Genomic DNA, 22,867 nt, shown 5'->3' on the forward strand with positions numbered 1-22,867 from the left:
AATGTCACTTTAGACATTTTAGATAGTATTAACTCATAAAAATAACAATAGAAACAGTTGTTTCCAGTCCTCAGCCCTTCTGTTTCACTCGAGATCTCCGTGACCTCTGACCTAGTTTGATGGCTCCTGAAAATAGTTAAAAGAGACAGGCAGATGCACTGAACATTCTTATATAAAGCAGAGTGTTAACTTGTTCATTAGTTAAAATCAATTCAAGGTTAAATACTCATTTAAATAATCAAATAATCATATTTAATAAAAAATAATGAGAAACAGGATGATGAGAAAAGGATAAACATGGATCCATGCTGAAATGGATTGAAGGTAGAAATCTGAATCCTTCAGTCTCAACATAAACAAATGAGGCTCAGAAAAATGTTCATTTTCAATTGAAATTTCAGAAGGCACTTAGAGGTTTTTGCATCTGAATTTTTCATATGTGTTAATCTGAAAAGTTCCTCTGTGAAATCACACACACTCTTATTGAAAAAAAAAACTCATGCAAATGCTTGATAACATGCATACATATATTTTAATCAAATATTTACAAATATAACCTAAATAAACACACCAACATCCATCATAATGCTTTTGGACCATCATGAGAGGAAATATAATGAATGTATAACTGCTAAAGGCCATAAAAGCTTCCTTTGCAATTATAAGTTCAATGTAAACCAGGACTTCACAGGTCTTATTAGTCAATAGCAAATTATTTGTTTTATAAAATATGTTTTGGTCAATAGAAATTCTGTTATTTTGCATTTGCTTCACAACAGGCTAAAACTGACACCTTTAACAGTCCCTTACGAAAACCAACCATGCTTTTTTTCTTAAAATGTAGTTATTGGAGTAATTGGAGGTTCATACCATAGCCATATCCTCAGTTTTTACTACAAAATGAAAATGCATGATTAATTTGCATTTAGTTTCACAAAAACCACGTTTTTTATTTTTATTTATTTTTGCTTCATTTGTAATGTTAAATGTCTCTAAGTGGACAACTGTAAACTGAAAACTGTAAACAGTTTTAATGAAATTAAATTAAGAACCTTTAATTTAATCCATAGAATAATAAAAAGGGTTTTGATGTCAGACGGCCAACAACAAATGTAGACATTATTTCTGCTGCGTCACATGCTCCATGGCACTATATAATTTTAATGCTTTTCCAGTCATGTCTGTGCTTAAGATCTGAGGTGTAGATGGATGGATGGGTATCTGAGTTTGTAGATTCTTCTTATGATGCAGCTATATTTTATCATTAAGATCTAAAAGTCCGTAAGAGGCCTAATCTAGTTCCACTATAGTGTCTAATATAGTATACGGTGAAAATATAGATGACAGTGACCTCTGGTGGTAATCCTGTGGATTAAGATATCAGTCTCATAACTGATAGAATAAAAGAAAAAAACTATTTGGGAAAAAATAGCTTGTGATGTTAGTACGAAAGAAACAAATTATTAATTGGAAGCAAATCTGTGTTGTATTAACAAAAGCAGAGGAGGAGACAATTTAATACCAAGAAGACAAAACCAGAAAATAATTCGGTCTCAGACAACTTTGCATTTGTCTAGTGATATAGGTATTTCACTCAGGTGAATAATTGCGTATTGTTTTATAAATGCATGGCTTTAGAGAGTCTATATGTCTTGTATTTGCCATGTTAGAGAGCTCTTTTGCATCTTATTAGAAGGCAGAGTAACATTACAAAGACCAAAAAAAGACAATAACACCTGTGAACTGCTACTTTAAATGTCAAACCAGAAAATCCAGTTCATAACTGACCACATACCGTATTATATTCTATGTTGGTGTAAGTCCTTAAACCATTCTATGGTTGGACTCACTCCTGTAAACAAACATGCTTGAATTATTATGCAGAATAACGTTTTTCATTGCCTACTGGACATGTTCTGAAGGGCAAAGTAAGTAAAACTTTTTACGCAAGTTGTAATATTTTAAAATGTTATTTATTAATGGTTTTTTCCTGGCATGTATAGCATAATAGCTTTAATACTCTTCCTATTCTTGGATGCTACATTAATGAATATAAGATGGACGTTAAATTGAATATTCTACATATAATAAATCCTCTAATTTCTGAAATCCTCAGTGGATCTTGAATATGGACTGGTGGAGTCATGCACTGGATCACCAGATGATGAAATTGTCTTCACTTTTAATACTGAACTGGCTGCATACTTGGTGGTAGTAGATGGGACACTTGTTCTCACCGTACCAAATTTTATTAAAGATTATCCTGGATTCTATCAGTTACCCCTACTTGATGCTAGCCCTGCGAGTGTTGGATTAACAGCTCTGTGCAAAGTGGTTTATGAAAAGACACTCAACTTAAATGTATCTGAACCTGTTGGTAAGATATTATTTTTCCTCTACACAGTGGTCATGTGCAACAAACAAAACCTATAACTATGTTTAAGATGATGTCTCTGATTAATTACTTAATATCTGAATTGTTATCAATAAAATTATTGTCATTATGTATTCATTTTGTATCAATGTATAATAATTAATAGTGTAAATTAATGTATTATTTGATGCTGTGAGTCAAAACTATCCAGTTGTCTGCTTATTATTAAGTAACTCTGGATCATAAAATCCTTAATCTTAAGTTTAAAACCTGAAAATCTTATTTACACGTGTATATTTTTAGGAACAGACTAAAATATTCGAGCTCAAATTATAGAGTTTATTTTACACCAACAATTCAAGATAATGAACTATGAAGACATTTTGTAAATGTGTTTCCAGAACTCTTTCAAAGCTGATTTTTGATTGGTAAAATGAATAGCTAAGAATGGAATTTAGACAACTTTGAAGGTTAGTATTTTATATCTCTGCTAAATATTCTCCTATCCCAACAAACCATATATATATATGAAAAGCGTATTTACTCAGCTTCAATATGACATATAATATATTTTTTTTTATTAACACTTTGACTGGTTTTATGATCCATGCTAACATATGTCACTCAAGGATTAACATGATTATGTTGTTTTTATATATGTATTGATAATATGTATTTCAGAACCTCCCTGGGTTTTACTTTACCCCCGAAATGATGTGAAATTAAATGTCAAGAACACTCTGATCTGTCATGTGACTGGATTCTTCCCTCCACCGGTCAAAGTCTCGTGGACCAAGAACAATGTAAATGTGACAGATGGATCAACTACCAGCAGATATTACCCAAACAATGATAGAAATTTGAATGTCTTTTCTCAACTGAGCTTCATTCCAGAGGTAGGAGACATTTTTAGCTGTTCTGTAGAGCACAAAGCCCTTCAGCAACCTCAGACCAGAATATGGGGTGAGTGTTTATTCAACATTCACATATAATCACTTATAAAACACATGAATTTCCCAAATGTTTGTGTGTGTTGTGTGCAGACGTGGAGGTAAAGCAGCCTAGCATTGGTCCATCAGTGTTCTGTGGAGTTGGTCTTTCTCTCGGGCTGCTGAGTTTTGCCGCTGGAATCTTTTTCATTGCCAAAGCCAAAAAATGGATATAGTATTGACACACTGACACATGTGTTTATTAGCTCTGTCGACATGCACAGGTTTCATACATCATTGCTCTGTAAAAGTTTCATGTTTCTATGTACTGTATAATCTGGCTCAGTTGTGCATAAAATGTGGACATTTAAATTATGTAATAATATTGTGACTATTTAATTTAGCAGTTTTATATGTTGATTTTATATATTTAGTGTGGTTGATTGTTATTAAAGTACTGCAAACAGGCAGAACACATTGTATGCAAAAGCTTAGTCTGGTAACAGGAAGAATACATTTACATTATAATACTATTTAATGTAATGACTACATTTTTTTTAGTAGCCCACTTTAGCTGAGAGACAGTCTTCAAACACTGATTGATAGTTGATAATGTGCTTGAAAAGTTACTCATAGTCAATATAGTGTTTTCCAGATAGCAAAGAGTGTTTGGTATGGAAGCATCTACTCTGTACAAGCTACAAAGATTTGATAAACATCTTGATAAACAACATTTATTTTGCCAATATTGTAAACTACAAACATCTTAATGCATTGGTTTCCTCCCTGGGGGTTTCAAGCCCAACTAATGGTCACCAAAAATTCACGAGGGGTCATCAAGGGGTCATTTAGTGATAAACTTAATTTTGTATGGTTAATATTACATTTTTACAATCTTTTACAAAGTTAACGCGTCACGGTTTTGTTTAATGTAAAAAATATTAATCAGCATTTTCATATTTTCAGATTGTCTACAAGTGTTCTTTAGACCATATACTGGTTTAGGCAAATGTATCAGTAAGGCTGAGATTAAGGCATTTTAGCCAATATTTTTTAATGAAAACAAGAATATTGTTCATAAAACTGGGAATTGCTGAGGTGGGGGGATAAGTGGTCATTTAGGATTTTGAATGTTAAAATAGGGGTCTCCTGAAAATAAGGTCGGGAATCACTGTCTTAATGACAGTCTAATTCATTTAACATCCATCATGTGACGTACATCTTTTAGACATATTGAAGATCCAGATGTAAATGTGTATTTCTCAGATTCAGTATTCTTTGTGTAACTACTAAAATATAATAAACAATAGTTTACAAAGAGTTGGGCTGGGCAAGAGTAACATACTCAGAACAATAAACTTCTATGTAATTAGAAAATAAGAGACCCTATTTACAAATGTTTTGGAACATCTGCCTTCACATACATGCACATGAACTTTAATGATGTCCCAATCTTGATCTGTAGTTTTAATATGACTGACCCACCATTTTCTACAGCTTCATCTCTCCTGGAAAAGATTTCCTCAGGGTTGAATGTTTTTATGGGAATTTTTTGATAATTTTTCTAGAAAGTGCATTTGATGGCACTAATGTTGGACAAGAATTACTGGCTTGCAATCTTCTGCTGTAATTCAACCCAGAACTGTTAAGTTAAGTTGAGGCCAGGATTCTCTGGGCCAATTAATTTACTCCACTCCAAACTCCTTCATCCATGAAAATAATCGATCCAAGGCACTTGACAAATAAGTGAAAAATGTCAATTGACAAAGGCTTTTCCACTTACCTTGTGCCTTGGACTGATTATTTTTTGTATACCTTTGAGAATTCCAACACATTAATGACCCCTGAAGCACCTTTTGTTTGTTTTGCGTTTTATTCATCAATGTCTTTTTGGGCCTTGTTTTGTGTACTATGCACAGTCATGTTGGAAACGGAAGAGAAGCCCAAAACCTCATAAACAACACCACACCATAACTTCCCCCAAACTCTGCACTTGTCACAACACAGTAAGGCAAGTACTGTTCTCCTGACAACCATCAAACCCAAAATCATCCATCAGATTGACAGACAGAGAAGTGCAATTGGTCACTTCAAAACACATCTCTACTGCTCTAGAGACCAGTGTCTGTAAACTTTACACCACTGCATCTGATGCTTTGCATTGCACTTAGTGATGGAGGCCTTTATGCAGCTACTCAGCATTTGAACCTCATTCCATGAAGCTCTCTGTGCACTTTTCTTGAGCTATTCTGAAGGCCACATTAAATTTGGAGGTCTGTGGCTATTGATTCTGCACAATGTTAACAGTTGACTCTCAAGCATGCAGTTTTAATATCATCATGTTTTTCTTACTCCATCTCTAAACTCCAAAGCATAGGTTTTATGATCACCATTTCAAAAATATCCATTCAGACAGAATTCTTCTTAGATTTGTTTCCTATTGGCAAAAGTACTGAGGTAGTTGTGATTAAAATCACAAAAAGGATCAGGGTGCCTGTGAGAGCAGATCAAGAATCCATCTGTAAACATCAGAACTGACAATGGACCGGTCAAGATTTTTTATCGTCAGATTCTTGGAAGTTGAATATTGGGTATGTTGGTCTAAAACTGCTGTAGTGTTAGCCCAGCTTAATGTTCCTCATAGAACTTTTTATTTTCAATCTTGAACACTTTCTGTAACATAGTTTAGTATATTTAATAAATAATACATCATTCAGAGAAAAAGATCAAAAGAAAGGCAGAAAATCACAATTCTGAAACATTTTTAGGTACATTATAGGAACTTTTTCAAATCTTTCTAATTGCCCCATCATAATAGCAGGGGATTTCAACAAAGTTTTAACCCCAACTACAGACAGATCTAACAACATCAGCCATAAACGCATCTGGAAATCTGCAGATACTATAAAACAGTTCATGAGTGATCTTGGTCTTGATGATAGTTGATGCCTCCAGCATCCATATTTTAAAGCATTCTCTTTTTTTTCACCAGTTCATCATTCATACTCCCGCATTGACTTCTTTTTCACCAGTAATTCTATTATATCCAATATTTCTGAATCAAAGATCCACCCAAAAATCATAGTGATCACGCTCTTTTAACATTAAAACTGAATATAACCACCGCACATAAACCCAGTTCTAGATGGCGATTTAATACTTCTCTTCTTCAAGACTATGATTTTGACATCTATTTTAAAAAAGAGTGGGCTTGCTTTCTATAGATAAATGACTCCCCTGAAACATCCCCATCTCTTATGTGGGAAATAGGAAAGACATTATAAGAGGAAAAGTAATTTCATACTCCGTTTCAACAAGTTGAACTGGAACAAAAAATTAAAGATCTAGAAGAGATTAACATAAGTAATCCAACAGAAGAAACACAAGATTTGCTAAGAAAATATAAATCACAATTAAATAAACTAATTAATGCACACACTCATTTCCTTATTCATAGACTAACAAGAACACTTCCATCACAGTAGTAAATCTGGTAAATATCTGGCTAATCAAATCAAACACAATGAAGAAAAAACAACAATATCGGTATTAAGGACTCAGCAGGGAAACCCACCAATTCACCAGACGAAATAAATCGGATCTTCAAAAATTTTACAACAACTTATTTATAACTTTCATTTCTTAGCAATATCAACTTACCTCAACTAAATGAAATCACAAATAAATACTTATGAATCCCCTTTATCAGAACAAGAAATTTTTACTGCTCTTAAACTCATGCACAGCAATAAATCACCAGGTCCTGATGGTTTCCCTGCTGAGTTCTAACTTTTGGTCTATTTTATCACCACTTTTCATCTGGTTGATAAACGAATCAAAACAAAAATCAAAACTTCCAGATACCATGAACACAGCCACAATTATACTCCTCTTCAAACCCAATAAAGACCCAACATTACCATCAAGCTATTGTCCAATTTCACTAATCAACGTAGACACTAAAATAATTGCTAAAGAACTTTCCCATAGAATAGAAAAAATCATGGCATCTATACTCCATCCAGACCATACCGGTTTCATTAAAGGTAGACAAGCATCAAACAGTACACGCAGACTCGTAAATTTAATACACCACTCATCAATAAACAAAAACAATGCAGATGCAGAAAAAGCCTTCGACAAAGTAAACTGGAAATCCCTGTTTTCCACATTAGAAAGTTTTGGTTTTGGGGAGTCATTTACTAACTGGACTAAAACTCTCTACACATCATCATCGGCTATCGTCATTACTAACGGACTAACATCACGCAGCTTTATTCTACACCGGGGAACTAGACAAGGGTGCCCACCATGGGCGTTGCTAGGCCTATTTTAGGAGGGCTGTAGCCCCACTATATTTCTACTCAGCCCCCCTAAAACTTTTGCGATTAGCTCATAAACTGTACATTAAATTATTGTCTCAGTCTCCTTTAAACTTTGTAAGAAAACAGTTGAAGAATTCGGCTCCTCACCGTTTTTTGTTTTTCATTTGATCAGCAAACCACAGCTGTGCAGAGTGAGAGAACAAGGTGTGCGTTTATTGATAGATTGTTATAATATCTGCTTATTTGCAGTTCTTTGCTTTAGATACACTTGTATCACTTGTACCCCAATGTCACAGAGGAGCAATCGGGTTTCCCATCTACTGTTTCATCAGTGCTCACCTCATAATCACAGTTGTTTCCTCGAAAAAAGTAGCTCTTATTGAACATTTCAGTATCTTCGGTATGTTGGTATTTTTAACTCTACCATACAGTCATGCACAGAAAAGATTAAAAACAGTGACAGAACCACTTACTGATTGTACGCATTTAACTGTCAGAGTCACTGACAGAGATAGAAACTACGGTAAACAGGTGTGTTTTATTAATTTCTTCTGAAATTACTACTTATAAATGTAATATTAAGCTTATATATATATATATATATATATATATATATATATATATATATATATATATATATATATATATATATATTTTTTTTTAATTATTATTATTATTATTTTTTTAGAGGCCCCCTAAAATCATTACATCACAACTACATCAAAGGAATTCATACATTAAACATAAACCACAAAATAAGTCTTCATGCTGATGACATACTATTATACTTAAAAAATCCCCAAACATCATTACAAGAAACAATAAAACGTATTGACACCTTTTCAAATATATGCACCAACTACATCACATACAATGCTTCCGCCAGGCTATCAGAGGTGTTTGCACTCAACTATTCTCCATTACTTAAAAAAATAGATCTTCAACGTTGGATAAATTCACCACTATCCATCAAGGGCAGAATATCAGTAACTAAAATGTCCATACTCCCAAAAATAAACTATTTATTTTCAATGATTCCAACACAGCCCACTCGTACCTGGTTCAATCTCTAGATTAATTTGTCCCAAAATTCTACTGGAAAAGCAAGACCCCAAGAATTAAATTGACAACCCTACAAAAACCAAAATCACAAGGAGGACTAGAAGCACCACATTTTTACAACTATTTCCTGGCAAATCTGCTCCAAATCATACGCAAATGGATTAAACCTAACCCATCAGAAAATACATGGCAAGATATTGAACAATCAATCTGCAAAGACATTAACATTTCTGAATTACCTTTTCACAGTCAAACAATCAAAAAACACCACTGTTTTAAAATGCCGACAATAGAAGCAACTCTGACAGCCTTGTGGAAATATCACCAGATCACAAATTCCCCACTCACACCATCTAAATACACCCCAATCTGGAATAACCCTGATTTCCTAGCTAACAGGAAGCCACTCAACTTTCGCACATGGGCAGATTAGGGAATCACACAACTTTAGCATATCTTTAATAATAATAACCTGGCACCATTTTCCCATTTAGCCCAGACATACTACATTTGGAGTAATTGCTTCTTGGATTATTTATAAATCAAATTGTCAATTAAATCAAAATTACTTAACCAATCAATCAGTCTAGACCGTTTATTAATATATCTTCCTCCAAAAAATTACTCTCCCAAATATACAAAATGATATAAAAATCAGACAACGCATTAGTTCTACCAACTGCTAAATGGGAAAAAGACTTATCCATTACTCCCAATGCTGCCTTCTGGACTCAAATTTGCAAAAAAACACATTCTCCATGACTAAAACTGCTAACTTACAACTTATACAGTATAAAGTACTTCACAGATCACATTTAACTGAGCAGAAGTTATTCAAAATGGGTTTCACGTCAGATATATGTTCACATTGTACACAAAACACCCAAGACACTTACCTTCACTCCTTATGGTTTTGCACTTCAATAAATAATTTTGGGAAAAGGTTACTGACTCACTCTCCAACTTAATCCCACTGTCTCCGTCAGGTCAGGTAGAGGAAAAAACTGTCTCTAATATTAAATTTGATCAAAAATAAATAAATTAAAAAAAAAAAAAAAAGGGGGGGGGGGGGACAACAACAATTCAGTATTAAATTTATTAGTACTTTCCCACAATATAATTCGGTCTTTACATACTTCTTCATTTCCCCTTTTGTTCTATTCGTTTTCTTTTTCTGTCTCTCTCAAATAAATTAATTAATTTATTATTATTATTATTATTATTATTATTATTATTATTATTATTTGTTAGTTTTTTTGTTGTGATATCTTCAAAGGTAAAGCTTGTGTTAGAGATAGAGATTGTGTTAGAGTTAGAGATTGTGTAGAGGTGCGTGTGATGTGGGGCCTGGTTTCACCAGTTCTTCCCCTGGCCAGTCCAACAACAGATTAAAAAAATAAAATAAAATAACAATCATTTGAATAAAAAATTAAAGAATACACGGCTAAAAAAAATAAAAAATCCTACTTACATATACTTACATATACTACATTCACAGGGCAAGTGTGACGTGGGCTTGGCAGCCTAGGCATTGCGCTAAACTGATCCATGCTATACGTCATACGTTTTTCAATGCATCACAAAGCAACTGACAAACACTGTACACTTCAAGGCTGATCTTAGAACTTCCACCTCCTCAAATTATTTGAAAAGGTGTTGTTGTTTTATTATTATTATTATTATTATTATTATTATTATTATTATTATTATTATTATTATTATCATCAGTTTTATTATTATTATCAGCGTGAGTATATTATAGCTATCACGTTTATCTGTCCACCTCTTGATCTTTTATTATTATTTTTTTTATTATTATTATTACTATTATTATTAATAATTCATCAAATTTTTACTTAAATTCTTCTTTTTAATATTAGTCTTTCCTTTTTGTTTTTATTATTCGTATATTCTCATTATTATAGTAATGCTTTTTCTCTTATTATTCTCATTGTTTTGTCTGCTGCACTTTATTTTTCTACTTCCTTTTCTTCTACTTATTCTTCCCCTTTTCAATTTCAATCTTTTTCTTCTCTTTCTTCTTCTGTTTCTTCTCTTCCCTTTTCTTCTACATATTATTATCATTATTTGTCATTATTTGTTATTATCATTAACCTCCCTTCACCTCCTCACTATTATCATCATTAAAAGTATTACTTCTACCTTTGTTACCACTATTATTATTACTGTTCTGACTTGTCCTCCTGTTATCTCCTCATTATCATTATTACAAGTATTTCTACCATTGTCTTTATTCAGGTGGCTGTAGTTGTAGTAGTAGTAAGAGAAGTAGCCATTGTAGTAGGCATTGTAGTTGGGGTTGTTGAAATAGTAGGTGTAGTAGCTTCTGTAGTAGTAGATATCGTTGGTATAGTGGTATCAGAAGTAGTAGATTTGTTGTTGTAGTAGTAGCAGTAGTAGTCGTTGTCAGTGTAGTAGTATCAGAATTAGTAGATGTTGTCCATGTAGATGTTGTAGTAGCAGCCCTTGCTGTAGTAGTATCAGTGGTAGCAATAGTAGTAGATGTTGTTGCAGTAGTATCAGTTGTAGTAGTCATTGTTGTAGTAGTATCAGTAGTAGTAGTCATTGTTGTAGTATTTAGAGTGTTTGCAGAGCCAATAGGAGAGGTGGAGGCATTGCTGCCCTGTTTAAAGATGACTATGAGTGTAAACAAGTGTCATTTGGTGACTTTTTGTCTTTTGAATATCTGAGTATAGCACTGACAGGTGCTCCACATATCTTACTGATCATTATCTACAGACCTCCAAAATATTCTCCAACTTTTATTGATGATTTTACAGAGCTGTTATCATTAGTAACCTCTGAATTCGACTATTTTACCATTGCTGGGGATTTTAATATTCACATTGATAATTCAGAAATCAATGCTGTAAAAGAACTGTTTTCAACACTTTTGATCTGACTCAGCATGTTCAAGGACCCACACACAATCGTGGACACACTCTTGATCTACTTATAACTAAGGGTTTACACATTTCATCAACTGTTGTTAAGGATGTTGCACTATCTGATCATTTCTGTATTTTCTTTGACATATTGATCACTCCAGCTATTAAAGACAGATCTGTCTCTGTCAGAAAGAGATGCATAAATGAGAACACTAATGAGCAGTTTATGAAGGCCATATCGCTAGCACCAAGTATATCTGCAGACTCTGTTGATTCTCTCCTTGATTTGTTTAACTCTAAAGTTAAGAATGTCATAGATGACATTGCTCCTGTTAAAGCCAAGAATATAACTAGCAGGCAAAGGGGATCTTGGACTATGTCCCCAAGAATACAAATGACGAAAAGCTGAGCGTATGTGGAGAAAGACGAAACTAGTAGTCCATTATAATATCTATAAAGACAGTCTTCGTGCTTTTAATATGGAACTAAAAACTGCTAGGCAGACTTTCTTTTCAAGCCTTATAAACAGCAACGTAAACAATGCTCGTAAACTCTTTGCAACGATAGAGAAACTCACAACCCCCCCCAAGTCGGATTCCCAGTGAGCTACTCTCTGAAAGCAAATGTAATGAGTTTGCTCATTTCTTTACTGACAAGATCAATAATATCAGAAAGGCAATCAGCTCATCCAATCAGCCAAATTGTGTCGACGTCAGACTAGCTCAACCACAACTTAAAGAGCCCATATTATGGGTTTTTGAAAATGCCCTTCCATGTAGTGTGTAACACAGCTCTAAGTGAAGTGAAATATCCAGCTAAGGCTTAAATCTGTAAGTGTACAGTGTTTAAAACTATTGATTCATCTATAAAAGAGTCGACTCATAGTGCTTCAAACGAGTCGTCTTGATAACGAGTCATTAAGTGTTTCGCGATGACGCAGCTACGAAACACAAGTAGTTGGGCGCGCAAACCCGGGAGATTTGAAACCTGCGGCCCCGCCCACTAACAGAAAAAAAGTCTCACACACACACAGACACTGGTCGAATGAAGTCACGCTGTGCAGATGGATATTATGGACAGTCTAATCAAAGATGAAACATCAGCAATATAGCCCAGCCTTGAGCAGTTCTGAGTGCTTCTGAAAACTATATGCTTTCAAAGAAGACTTCTTCAGTTTGTTAAAGGAAGGATCAGTGAAGACTGTCTGAACATGGATCAGTGGATCATGAATCAGTTTCTACCCCCATTTCACAAGTGTAAGTAAGTGCGATTAAAATTATTGCCTCGTTTACTCTATCTTGCAAATTCTGTATTTAGTTGTGTTTTGTTACTTGTAACTGCGTGTACTGTATCAGGTTAACTCTTTATATTCTCATATCGCGTGTAAAGCCATGTTGAAAACGCGACGCGTGCCGCTTTGATTACGGATCGTCAGCTGTTTACACACATGCAACGGACAAGTTTCAAAATATTTCAGCTCAATATTATTGTCTCCTCGTGTGTGTAACGCACGGGTATTCTCGGATATAACTGAGCGCCGCTCCTCTATGGACGCGCCGGCCCTGTGTGTGTGTGTGTCTGTGTCTCCTCGTGTGTGTAACGCACGGGTATTCGCGGATATAACTGAGCGCCGCTCCTCTATGGACGCGCCGGCCCTGTGTGTGTGTGTGTGTCGTTGTCTCCTCGTGTGTGTAACGCACGGGTATTCGCGGATATAACTGAGCGCAGCGCAGCGCCGCGCCCTCTCTATTCTGCTGCTCCTCTATGGACGCGCCGGCCCTCTGTGTGTGTGTGTGTCTCCTCGTGTGTGTAACGCACGGGTATTCGCGGATATAACTGAGCGCCGCGCCCTCTCTATTCAGCCGGTCCTCTATGGACGCGCAGGCCCTGTTTGTGTGTGTGTGTGTGTGTGTGAAAAGAGCATGAAGACTGTGACCTCCTCGCCAGTTCTTGGACTTTTTGCTCAATAAAATAGTTAGTCGTCAGTATTTTCTAGTCCATCGTCTGTGTTTACATTCACCCACTGGCAGCCAAAATCCACTATGAAGCGTGTGTGCACTGTGACTACTTTTATATTGTAGATTAGCAGCTGGGAATTTCACTCTGCCTCATGCTGAAGCCTTGTCCGTGTCGACCAATCGCAGCAGGCTGTCATCGGTCCAATCAGAGCAGATTAGCTTCGCGCTGAGGAGGGGTTTGGGAACAAATGAATCGCTGAACAATTCATATGGGAGTCGCTGGGATAATTTGGTAAAAATAAATGCAGATTATAAGACCATCAAAGTGTTTTTTGACCTTGCATGCATATTAGACTGTTTGTTGGAGACCCTTACAACCTAAATATGACTCTATTTCATGTATAATATGGGCTCTTTAAGAAATCAGACATTATGTCCGATTTCATGGCAATTAATGGCAAAATCTTAGAAGAGATCGTGCAAATTATGAAAACATCAACCTGCAGTCTTGACACGCTCCCCACATCATTCTTTAAAACGGTGTTTACCTGTTTAGAAATGGATCTTCTAAAAGTGGTAAATGCTTCACTTCTCTCAGGGATTTTTCCTAACTCACTTAAAACTGCAGTTATTAAACCCCTCTTGAAGAAGAGCAACCTGGATAACACCATATTGAGCAATTACAGGCCCATCTCAAATCTCCCTTTCATTGGCAAAATCATTGAAAAAGTTGTTTTTAACCAGGTTAACAAGTTCCTAAACTTCAAGGGGTGTTTAGACAATTATCAATCTGGTTTCAGACCACATCACAGTACAGAGAGCGTCCTTATAAAGATAATCAATGACATCCGCCTAAATACAGATTCAGGCAAACTAACAGTGCTGGTACTGCTCGATCTTAGTGCCACATTTGACACTGTCGATCACAGCATACTTCTGGATAGGCTGGAAAACTGGGTTGGGCTGTCTGGGACGGTCCTCAAATGGTTCAGATCTTACCTTGAAGGAAGAGGTTACTATGTGAGTATAGGTGACCATAGGTCGAGGTGGACAGCCATGACATGTGGAGTCCCACAAGGCTCGATTCTGGCACCACTCCTGTTCAACCTTTATATGCTCCCTCTGAGCCAAATAATGAGAAAGAACAAAATCTCCTACCACAGCTATGCTGATGACACTCAGATCTACCTAGCCTTACTGCCTAATGACTACAGCCCCATTGACACCCTCTGCCAATGCATTGATGAAATTAACAATTGGATGTGCCAAAACTTTCTTCAGTTAAACAAAGAGAAAACTGAAGTGATTGCGTTTGAGAACAGAGATGAGGTTCTCAAGGTGAATGCGTACCTTGGCTCTAAGGGTCAAACAACAAAAAATAAGGTCAAGAATCTTGGTGTGACTCTGGAGTCAGATCTGAGTTTTAATAGTCATGTCAAAGCAGTTAGTAAATCAGCATACTATCATCTCAAAAACATTGCAAGAATTAGATGCTTTGTTTCCAGTGAAGACTTAGAGAAACTTGTTCATGCTTTTATCAGGATGGATTACTGTAATGGCCTCCTCACTGGCCTTCCCAAAAAGACAGTCAGACAGTTGCAGCTCATCCAGAACGCTGCGGCCAGAATTCTGACCAGAACCAGGAAATCAGAGCACATCACACCTGTCCTCAGGTCTTTACACTGGCTCCCAGTTACATTCAGAATAGATTTTAAAGTATTATTACTGGTCTATAAATCACTAAATGGCCTAGGACCTCAATACATTACAGATATGCTCACTGAATACAAACCTAACAGATCACTCAGATATTTAGGATCATATAAACTAGAATTCCAAGAGTTCAGTGAAAGCAGGGTGAATCGGCATTCAGCTAAAACGCCTCTCACTGCTGGAATCAGCTTCCAGAAATGATCAGATGTGCTCCAACATTAGGCACGTTGAAATCAAGACTGAAAACACATCTGTTTAGCTGTGCCTTTACTGAATGAGCACTGTGCTACGTCCGACAGATCGAACTATTATGTTTTTCTCTTCTTTTTAATTCTTTTATAACACTTTTTATCAGCTTTTATTTTATTTTTACCATTTCTATTATTTGTTTTTATTTCTCTTATACTTGTTTCTTTTATTCCTGTTTATGTAAAGCACTTTGAATTGCCACTGTGTATGAAATGTGCTATATAAATAAACTTGCCTTGCCTTGCCTAGTAGTATCAGTAGTAGTAGTCATTGTTGTAGTAGTAGTATCAGTAGTAGTAATAGTAGTAGATGTTGTTGCAGTAGTATCAGTTGTAGTAGATGTAGTAGTAGTCATTGTTGTAGTAGTATCAGTAGTAGTAGTCATTGTTGTAGTAGTATCAGTAGTAGTAATAGTAGTAGATGGTGTTGCAGTAGTATTAGTTGTAGTAGACGTAGTAGTATCAGTAGTAGTAGTCATTGTTGTAGTAGTAGTATCAGTAGTAGTAATAGTAGTAGATGTTGTTGCAGTAGTATCAGTTGTAGTAGAAGTAGTAGTATCAGTAGTAGTAGTCATTGTTGTAGTAGTATCAGTAGTAGTAGACATTGTAGTAGTCGTTGTGGATGTAGTAGCAGCAGTAGTGGTTGTAACATTAGTAACTTTCTGTAGTAGTAGTAGTAGTTGGTGTAGTACTTGTGATTTATTGTTATTGTTGTTGTCAGTTATTATTACTGTGGTCCTTTCTTTCTTTTTACTGTCATTATTACTATCATACATTACTAGCATTGTTGTCACTCCATACCACTGACTGGTTTCTTTCTATCTGTTTTATTTATATCTATGATACTTGCTTCATTTATTGACTGTTATTGTCCCTTTTGTATGTACTCTGACCTGTCCACTAAGTTAACTTTACACACACACACACACACAATTTAGAAATGCATTTAGTTAAACAGTTACTGACAACAATGACATGATATGAGATAATATGAATAATCAGGAGATGAGGCATATATGATTGATGGGCACTCTTCATATTGAATCACTGGTTCTCTCAGATGATCTGAATGTTATGTTAAAGTGTCACATGTTGCAGCATAGTGCTGTTCAGTGTCGTTCATTGTTTGCAGTGGAAGTAAATAAACCGGAAGTCTGTAAAAGCCTGTAGATAGCAAAAAAAAAAAAAAAAAAAAAAAAAACATCTCAGTTATGTTACAGATACCTTAAAGTGCACAGTTACAGTTTTTTTTGCACGACCAGGCAACAAAGTCTTGATTGAAGTCATTAAACACTAACCTGTTTGTTTTCTTTTATAATAGATCACTCCTGCAGCTGCTGTAAAGATCCCCATCAGCAGCCCCAAAGCTCCAAGAATGATTTTAGATCTTTCAGACTCGGGGAGAGAGGGATCTGTAAAAGGAATGAGGATTGAAACTATGTAATGTAAATATGTCCAGGCTGATTCTTGACACGTTTAGCATAACTGTGTTCTTACCCCAGTAATAGATCATGGGTCTATGGGAGCTGGCGTGATCCACCACACAGGAGATCTTCTCTCCAGGTTGAGGAAAATATTCCAGGTGGGAGTGAATCTGGTAGTACCAGTCTCCATCAGCCATCTCCTCAATGGACGTCACATCAGCTGTAACCTTTTTATCATTTCTCATCCACGTCAGTTTGATGGCTTTGGGGTAAAAGTCATAGGCACTGCACAACAGAACAGCTTTCTGATTTCCTTTAGCTTCAGTAACTGACCGAATAATGACTTCTGGTTTCACTGTAGAAGGAAAGAAAGGAAAAGAATTAGACACAAATCAAATCTAACCAAATACCCATAACACCAGTCTATAAATGAAGTTCTAAGAGTAACTTGAGGTGAACAAATGGATAGGTTTTTCACCTGTCACATGATTCAGCGTTCCATCAGAGATAAGTGCCTTTGCAATTTTTTCACAGTTGTCAACCCCAAACTCTGCCTGGACTAGTACAAATGTGTTATTTTTATAGTTTTCAACCAATTTCTCTCCAAATTCAGTGTAGCCAACAATCTTCTGATCGGTACTGTTGTATCTAATATATTCAATCTTGTTGAAGATGAATGAGAAGATGAGCTCAACTTTTTTAGTAGAGCCCAGTACTCGACACTGACTTTGAAGATAGCCGTAATTTCCACATGCTGAAAAATAACAGAGTCAAAAATGTGTTTGTAAAAAAGAAAACAGCCCAATATTAGACCACCTTTAAAGAGAACTTTAAAGAAGTAATGTGTTGTTCAGGTGAATAATTTAAACACACGTGTTTTGTCTTACCTGTTTCCAATAAAGCAGACAAAATCATTGGCAGACATGCAAGACGACTGAACTGCATTTTGTCGTTCTGTATACTGATACTAGCGTTGTCTTTCTTTTGTCTGGCTACAGTAACTTGATGCGATGCTGGCACATTTGTCGTTGGTCAATTGTGTGCATGTAAATTTTCTTTACAAAAGATGTTGATCACATGCACACTATTTAATCCTGCTTCTGTTTAGCATACTGTTTGTCTGCATGATCCATCAGAAATAATTGTAAAACATGTCTGGTTTTCCTCTGCCTTTACAAATAAATCAAAATGATAAATTGGAGAAGATATAAAATCCTATTTAGAGAGATGTAATGCTTTCTGAAGGCCAGCAACAGTGTACATGTGCAGTGACTGAGACATTAATTGTGAATTAAAAAATAAATTCTGAACAGATCAGTCTAGTCAGTCAGCAAAAAATTTCAAGATATCGTTATAACTAAGCTTTACAGATATTTATTGGATAAGGTGATTCATGTATGTTGCAAAAATATCTGTGACTTCTTTTATAACAAAAAAATTGCAATATACACTATTCAAATTGATAAATGCAAAATTAATACCACAACCCACTTGGGATAAAATGTACCCACGACGGCTGTTTTTCAATTGTGCAAAATAGATTTTCAATATATTCGAGTCACCCAGTCATTGGTTTTCACTAAACCGGTGTTATTTACAACCCATGTTGATAATTTTATGGGTCAAGTCTGGTTAAAGGTGCATCTCAATAAATTAGAACATCATCAAAAAGTTGAATAAACCCCTTATGGGATATTGTGAAGTGGAAGACAGGAGAGACCAGAACCTAGAACACAGAAGAGCTGAAGTCCGCCATCAGAGGAACTTGGACTTCAGAGTGCCACAAACTGATTGCCACCATGCCCTAGTGCAGTGTTTCCCAACTCTGTTCCTGGAGGCACACCAACAGTACATATTTTGGATGTCTCCCTTTTCTGACCCATTAACTTCAGGTGTTGGAGTCTCATCTAATGTTATGATAAGTTGATTCAGGTGTGTTTGATTAGGGAGAGGTTGAAAATGTGTACTGTTGGTGTGCCTTCAGGAACAGGGTTGGGAAACACTGCCCTAGTGCATTGCTAGAGTAATTCATGCACATGGAGCTACCGACCAAGTATTGAGTGCTGTACATGTTCATACTGTTCAGTAGTTTTGAAAATCTTTTTTTATTTGTCTTAAATAATATACACATTTTCTGAGATACTGAATTTTGGGTTTTCATTAGCTGTAAGCCATAATCATCAAAAATGAAAAGACATAAACATTTGAAATATAGCAGCTGTTACAGTAATTCACTGATTTATTGTAAAAAGGTGTCTTGTCAAGTTGAGGTCAGGACTCTGTGCGGGCCAGTTAAGTTACTTAACAACAAACTCTTTCACTGATGAAAATAATTAGTCCAAGGCACTCAAAAATAAGTAAAAAAGGTAATTGAAAATAAGGGCTGTAATAAATATATTAAAGTGTAATAAAGTGTAAAGTGTATAATATGAAATGAATCTATATAATATACTGTTTGAGTTTCATTTTTTTTTATTGAATTACTGAAATAAATCAACTTTCTGTTGCTGCACCTGTATATTGATAAGAATTGTAAAGTCAAATTTACCCATATGTAATGCCTTTGAATATGAGCTGTTCATTTTGACTGTTGAATGTATACTGTTTTTCAAATACTGTATTTGATTTCAGGTGCAGCATCAATAGTCACCTGCGTCATTCAGAAATGAATCAATTGAATTGAAATAACTGGTTACTTCCTCACCTTTGTTTTATTATTTTAGAGAACAATATGAAAGAGAACTTAAAGGGTGGACGGTGGGGGTGGGGGTGTGGAGATAGTTTATTTAGCTTGTACTGATTCTGTATGAAAATTGAGTAAGGCTACATTTGCATGTAAAAGGACAAACTGAAATTCCCTTTTGTTCTGAAGTCATATATGATGAATAAATTATTTTAAGCAGACCCACTGTGTGCTTATCCTTACAGCAATGTGATTGGATAAACATTTACAGAATCAACAGATTAATAAGGGGATGGTATGCATTAATTTAAGAAAAACTTGACCTCATTTGCAGTGTATAGTAGTCAAATCTTCTTGTCATCAGTTAATTTTGTAAACAAAAACAATTTTATTTAAATTTTAAAACCTTTTTTTAACATTTTAATTAGTAAACACAGTGATTCTCTTGAGAGTCTTGCTGTTTAAAAAATTAGATTGGGATTACAAAACCAATGTTCAATTTATTGTAATTTTTACAGTTTTGTTATGTTCATCTAATTTAAGGAACAATTTTTTCAACAGGATAAAGAAAAACTCACATTTAAACCCATAAGTATAATCGGCTTGCCACTGGGGCTGTTTTTATTAGCAATTTTATTAGCAATTGTTTTCCTGTCATCATGCACTTCCAAGTAAATTTGCATTGCAAAACCTGCTGTATCAAATCCAAGCTCCTTGGTTTTTAACAAATAATCTAACTTATGTCTGCCATGAATATGTTTGTTGTTTTGAAACTAATCAAATAAATAAAATTAAATAAATATAATTTCAGTATCTGACAGTCCACGGGGTCAAATGTGTTTGTGTAAATGAAGAAACATCTAAAACGGCTTGTCTTACATATTTTGTGAAATGTAAATAATTTTTTTCATAGCCTACTGAGATCAAATGTGTAAACTTGATGAAATTAAAATGAAAGATAAGTATTATACACAGCACATTTAAACATACACTCTCAGAAGAAATGGTGAAATGTTGTCACTGGGGCAGTACCTTTGTACCATGGGAAACCAAAATGTACCTGTTTTTTAAAACCTGCAGACACAGTATTGTACCTTCATGAAAGGTATCTGATCCATAAAGGTACCACTACAGTGACAAGACACTTTTTACCTGAACAGTGTCAATAATGCTTACCAAACATTTATTAAAGTGCCTTAAATGTTTAGTCTACAATACCTTTATGTTTTACCAGTTGTTTTGTATTATTGTATTATAAAACTGAATAATTAATGTTTATGAGTTTCTTAAAACATGCTTTTAAAAGATGATTCTTGTTTTAATATAGAAAATATTCATAAAACCACTTTGCCTTTCCAGCCATATTTATTTTCATAGATATTGTAATAAAAGACTTGGAGTTGTTCAACACTTTTGTACCTTTTATGTTGGAACAATTGTGCACCTTCATTTCAGTTGTACCATAAAAGGCAAGATACAGTATCATAAGAGGTCTTTCTGTACCATACAAGGTACATTTTTTACAAAGGTACAAAACGAGTCCTCGAACAATTTTTTGTACCACCGTGTACCTTTTTTCTGAGTGTAGTGCTTTCAATACACAAAAAACGGTCTCTTTGCGCCCTCTACTGATGAGTTTAATCATTTTTTTCTTCGGTGTACAAATAAATATTTACTATTTGACAAATGACTTTAACAGAGTACAAATACTGTAGAACTTTTTAAATAAATTAACATTTAACACATTTAAGCACAATTATCATGTTGATATGGGACATTTTACCAGAAACGTACATTTTCACTTATAAAAAACGTGACACGACCTGACCTTAAAGCTTGCTGTCCTCACAAAATCATACAAAAAAAAACAACAACATAAATTCACACAGTTCAATGATAGAACGCATCTTTGATCACTGTCAGCTTCTCCGTCAAATGATGTCATAGCCTTAAACGTGTATTCCACTCATTTTATGTTAAATTTATTGTAATTGTGACAGAACTGACAGAAACATGAGGACAATTGTCAGTTTATTTGTACTATATATTTATTTCTAGAATTTATTTATAATTTCATGCTTTTAATCAATTGATGTGAATGATAACAACTTGCAATTTTTTTTTAGTTTTTAGCATAACAAACCTATTAAAGCCGTAGGTTAATTGGGCTGAGGACAAGGACAATGACAGGGTTTGTCAATTTCTAAAGTGTTTTTAATAAAGATAAAATGTTTTTACTTCAGGGACAATAATTATCATGATCAGTGGTGTAGTCTGTTTGGGTATTACGATTTCTGAGGATCAATAATTGCGTATACCCTGAGTATACTCACTTGTTTTGCTGATTAGACCTCCCTAATTTACGTGTATTTGCATCCCCTTTAACTGTATACCAAATGTTTTTTTAACTCTCATCTTAATTTGTTTTTCGAAGTCAACTGAATGATGTCTCGCTGAAACGTTCAGGTAAAATTATAATACAGCATGGGTGGGTTGGGTAATAGTACACCACCTTTTTTTTTAGGACTACACCACTGATCATGATCATTTGTGACCTTACTGTATATACTTTCAGGAATTCTAAATTACCCTAAACATATTAACACAAAGGAATAACGCATGCGATGTCACATATAACACATAACATGTCACAGTGTAAACATATTAACACAAAGGAATAACGCATGCGATGTCACATATAACACATAACATGTCACAGTGTAAACATATTAACACAAAGGAATAACGCATGTGATGTCACATATAACACATAACATGTCACAGTGTAAACATATTAACACAAAGGAATAACGCATGTGATGTCACATATAACACATAACATGTCACAGTGTAAACATATTAACACAAAGGAATAACGCATGTGATGTCACGTATAACACATAACATGTCACAGTGTAAACATATTAACACAAAGGAATAACGCATGTGATGTCACACATAACATGTCACAGTGTAAACATATTAACACAAAGGAATAACGCATGTGATGTCACACATAACATGTCACAGTGTAAACATATTAAGACAAAGGAATAACGCATGTGATATAACACATAACATGTCACAGTGTAAACATATTAACACAAAGGAATAACGCATGTGACGTCACATATAACACATAACATGTCACAGTGTAAACATATTAACACAAAGGAATAACCCATGTGACGTCACATATAACACATAACATGTCACAGTGTAAACATATTAACACAAAGGAA

General features: G+C 34.9%; 2 protein-coding genes across 2 annotated transcripts; one reads left to right on the plus strand and one right to left on the minus strand.

Annotated features, from left to right (window-relative positions):
- The first annotated feature begins 1,833 nt into the window (after positions 1–1,833).
- On the plus strand, positions 1,834–4,163 carry zmp:0000000884 (RLA class II histocompatibility antigen, DP alpha-1 chain). Its single transcript, XM_056463345.1, has 4 exons — positions 1,834–1,928; positions 2,117–2,377; positions 3,056–3,337; positions 3,418–4,163. The coding sequence occupies exons 1-4, from the start codon at positions 1,865–1,867 to the stop codon at positions 3,537–3,539; spliced, it is 729 nt and encodes a 242-aa protein (XP_056319320.1). The 5' UTR covers positions 1,834–1,864; the 3' UTR covers positions 3,540–4,163.
- Positions 4,164–16,506: 12,343 nt separating this feature from the next.
- On the minus strand, positions 16,507–17,908 carry LOC130233349 (rano class II histocompatibility antigen, A beta chain). The gene is made up of 5 exons (XM_056463346.1): positions 17,830–17,908; positions 17,421–17,696; positions 17,016–17,297; positions 16,817–16,930; positions 16,507–16,682 (listed from the first exon to the last, which is right to left on the minus strand). The coding sequence occupies exons 1-5, from the start codon at positions 17,885–17,887 to the stop codon at positions 16,591–16,593; spliced, it is 822 nt and encodes a 273-aa protein (XP_056319321.1). The 5' UTR covers positions 17,888–17,908; the 3' UTR covers positions 16,507–16,590.
- Positions 17,909–22,867: the final 4,959 nt, after the last annotated feature.

The sequence above is a fragment of the Danio aesculapii genome, chromosome 8 (genome assembly GCF_903798145.1).
Source record: "Danio aesculapii chromosome 8, fDanAes4.1, whole genome shotgun sequence".
Taxonomy (NCBI): domain Eukaryota; kingdom Metazoa; phylum Chordata; class Actinopteri; order Cypriniformes; family Danionidae; genus Danio; species Danio aesculapii.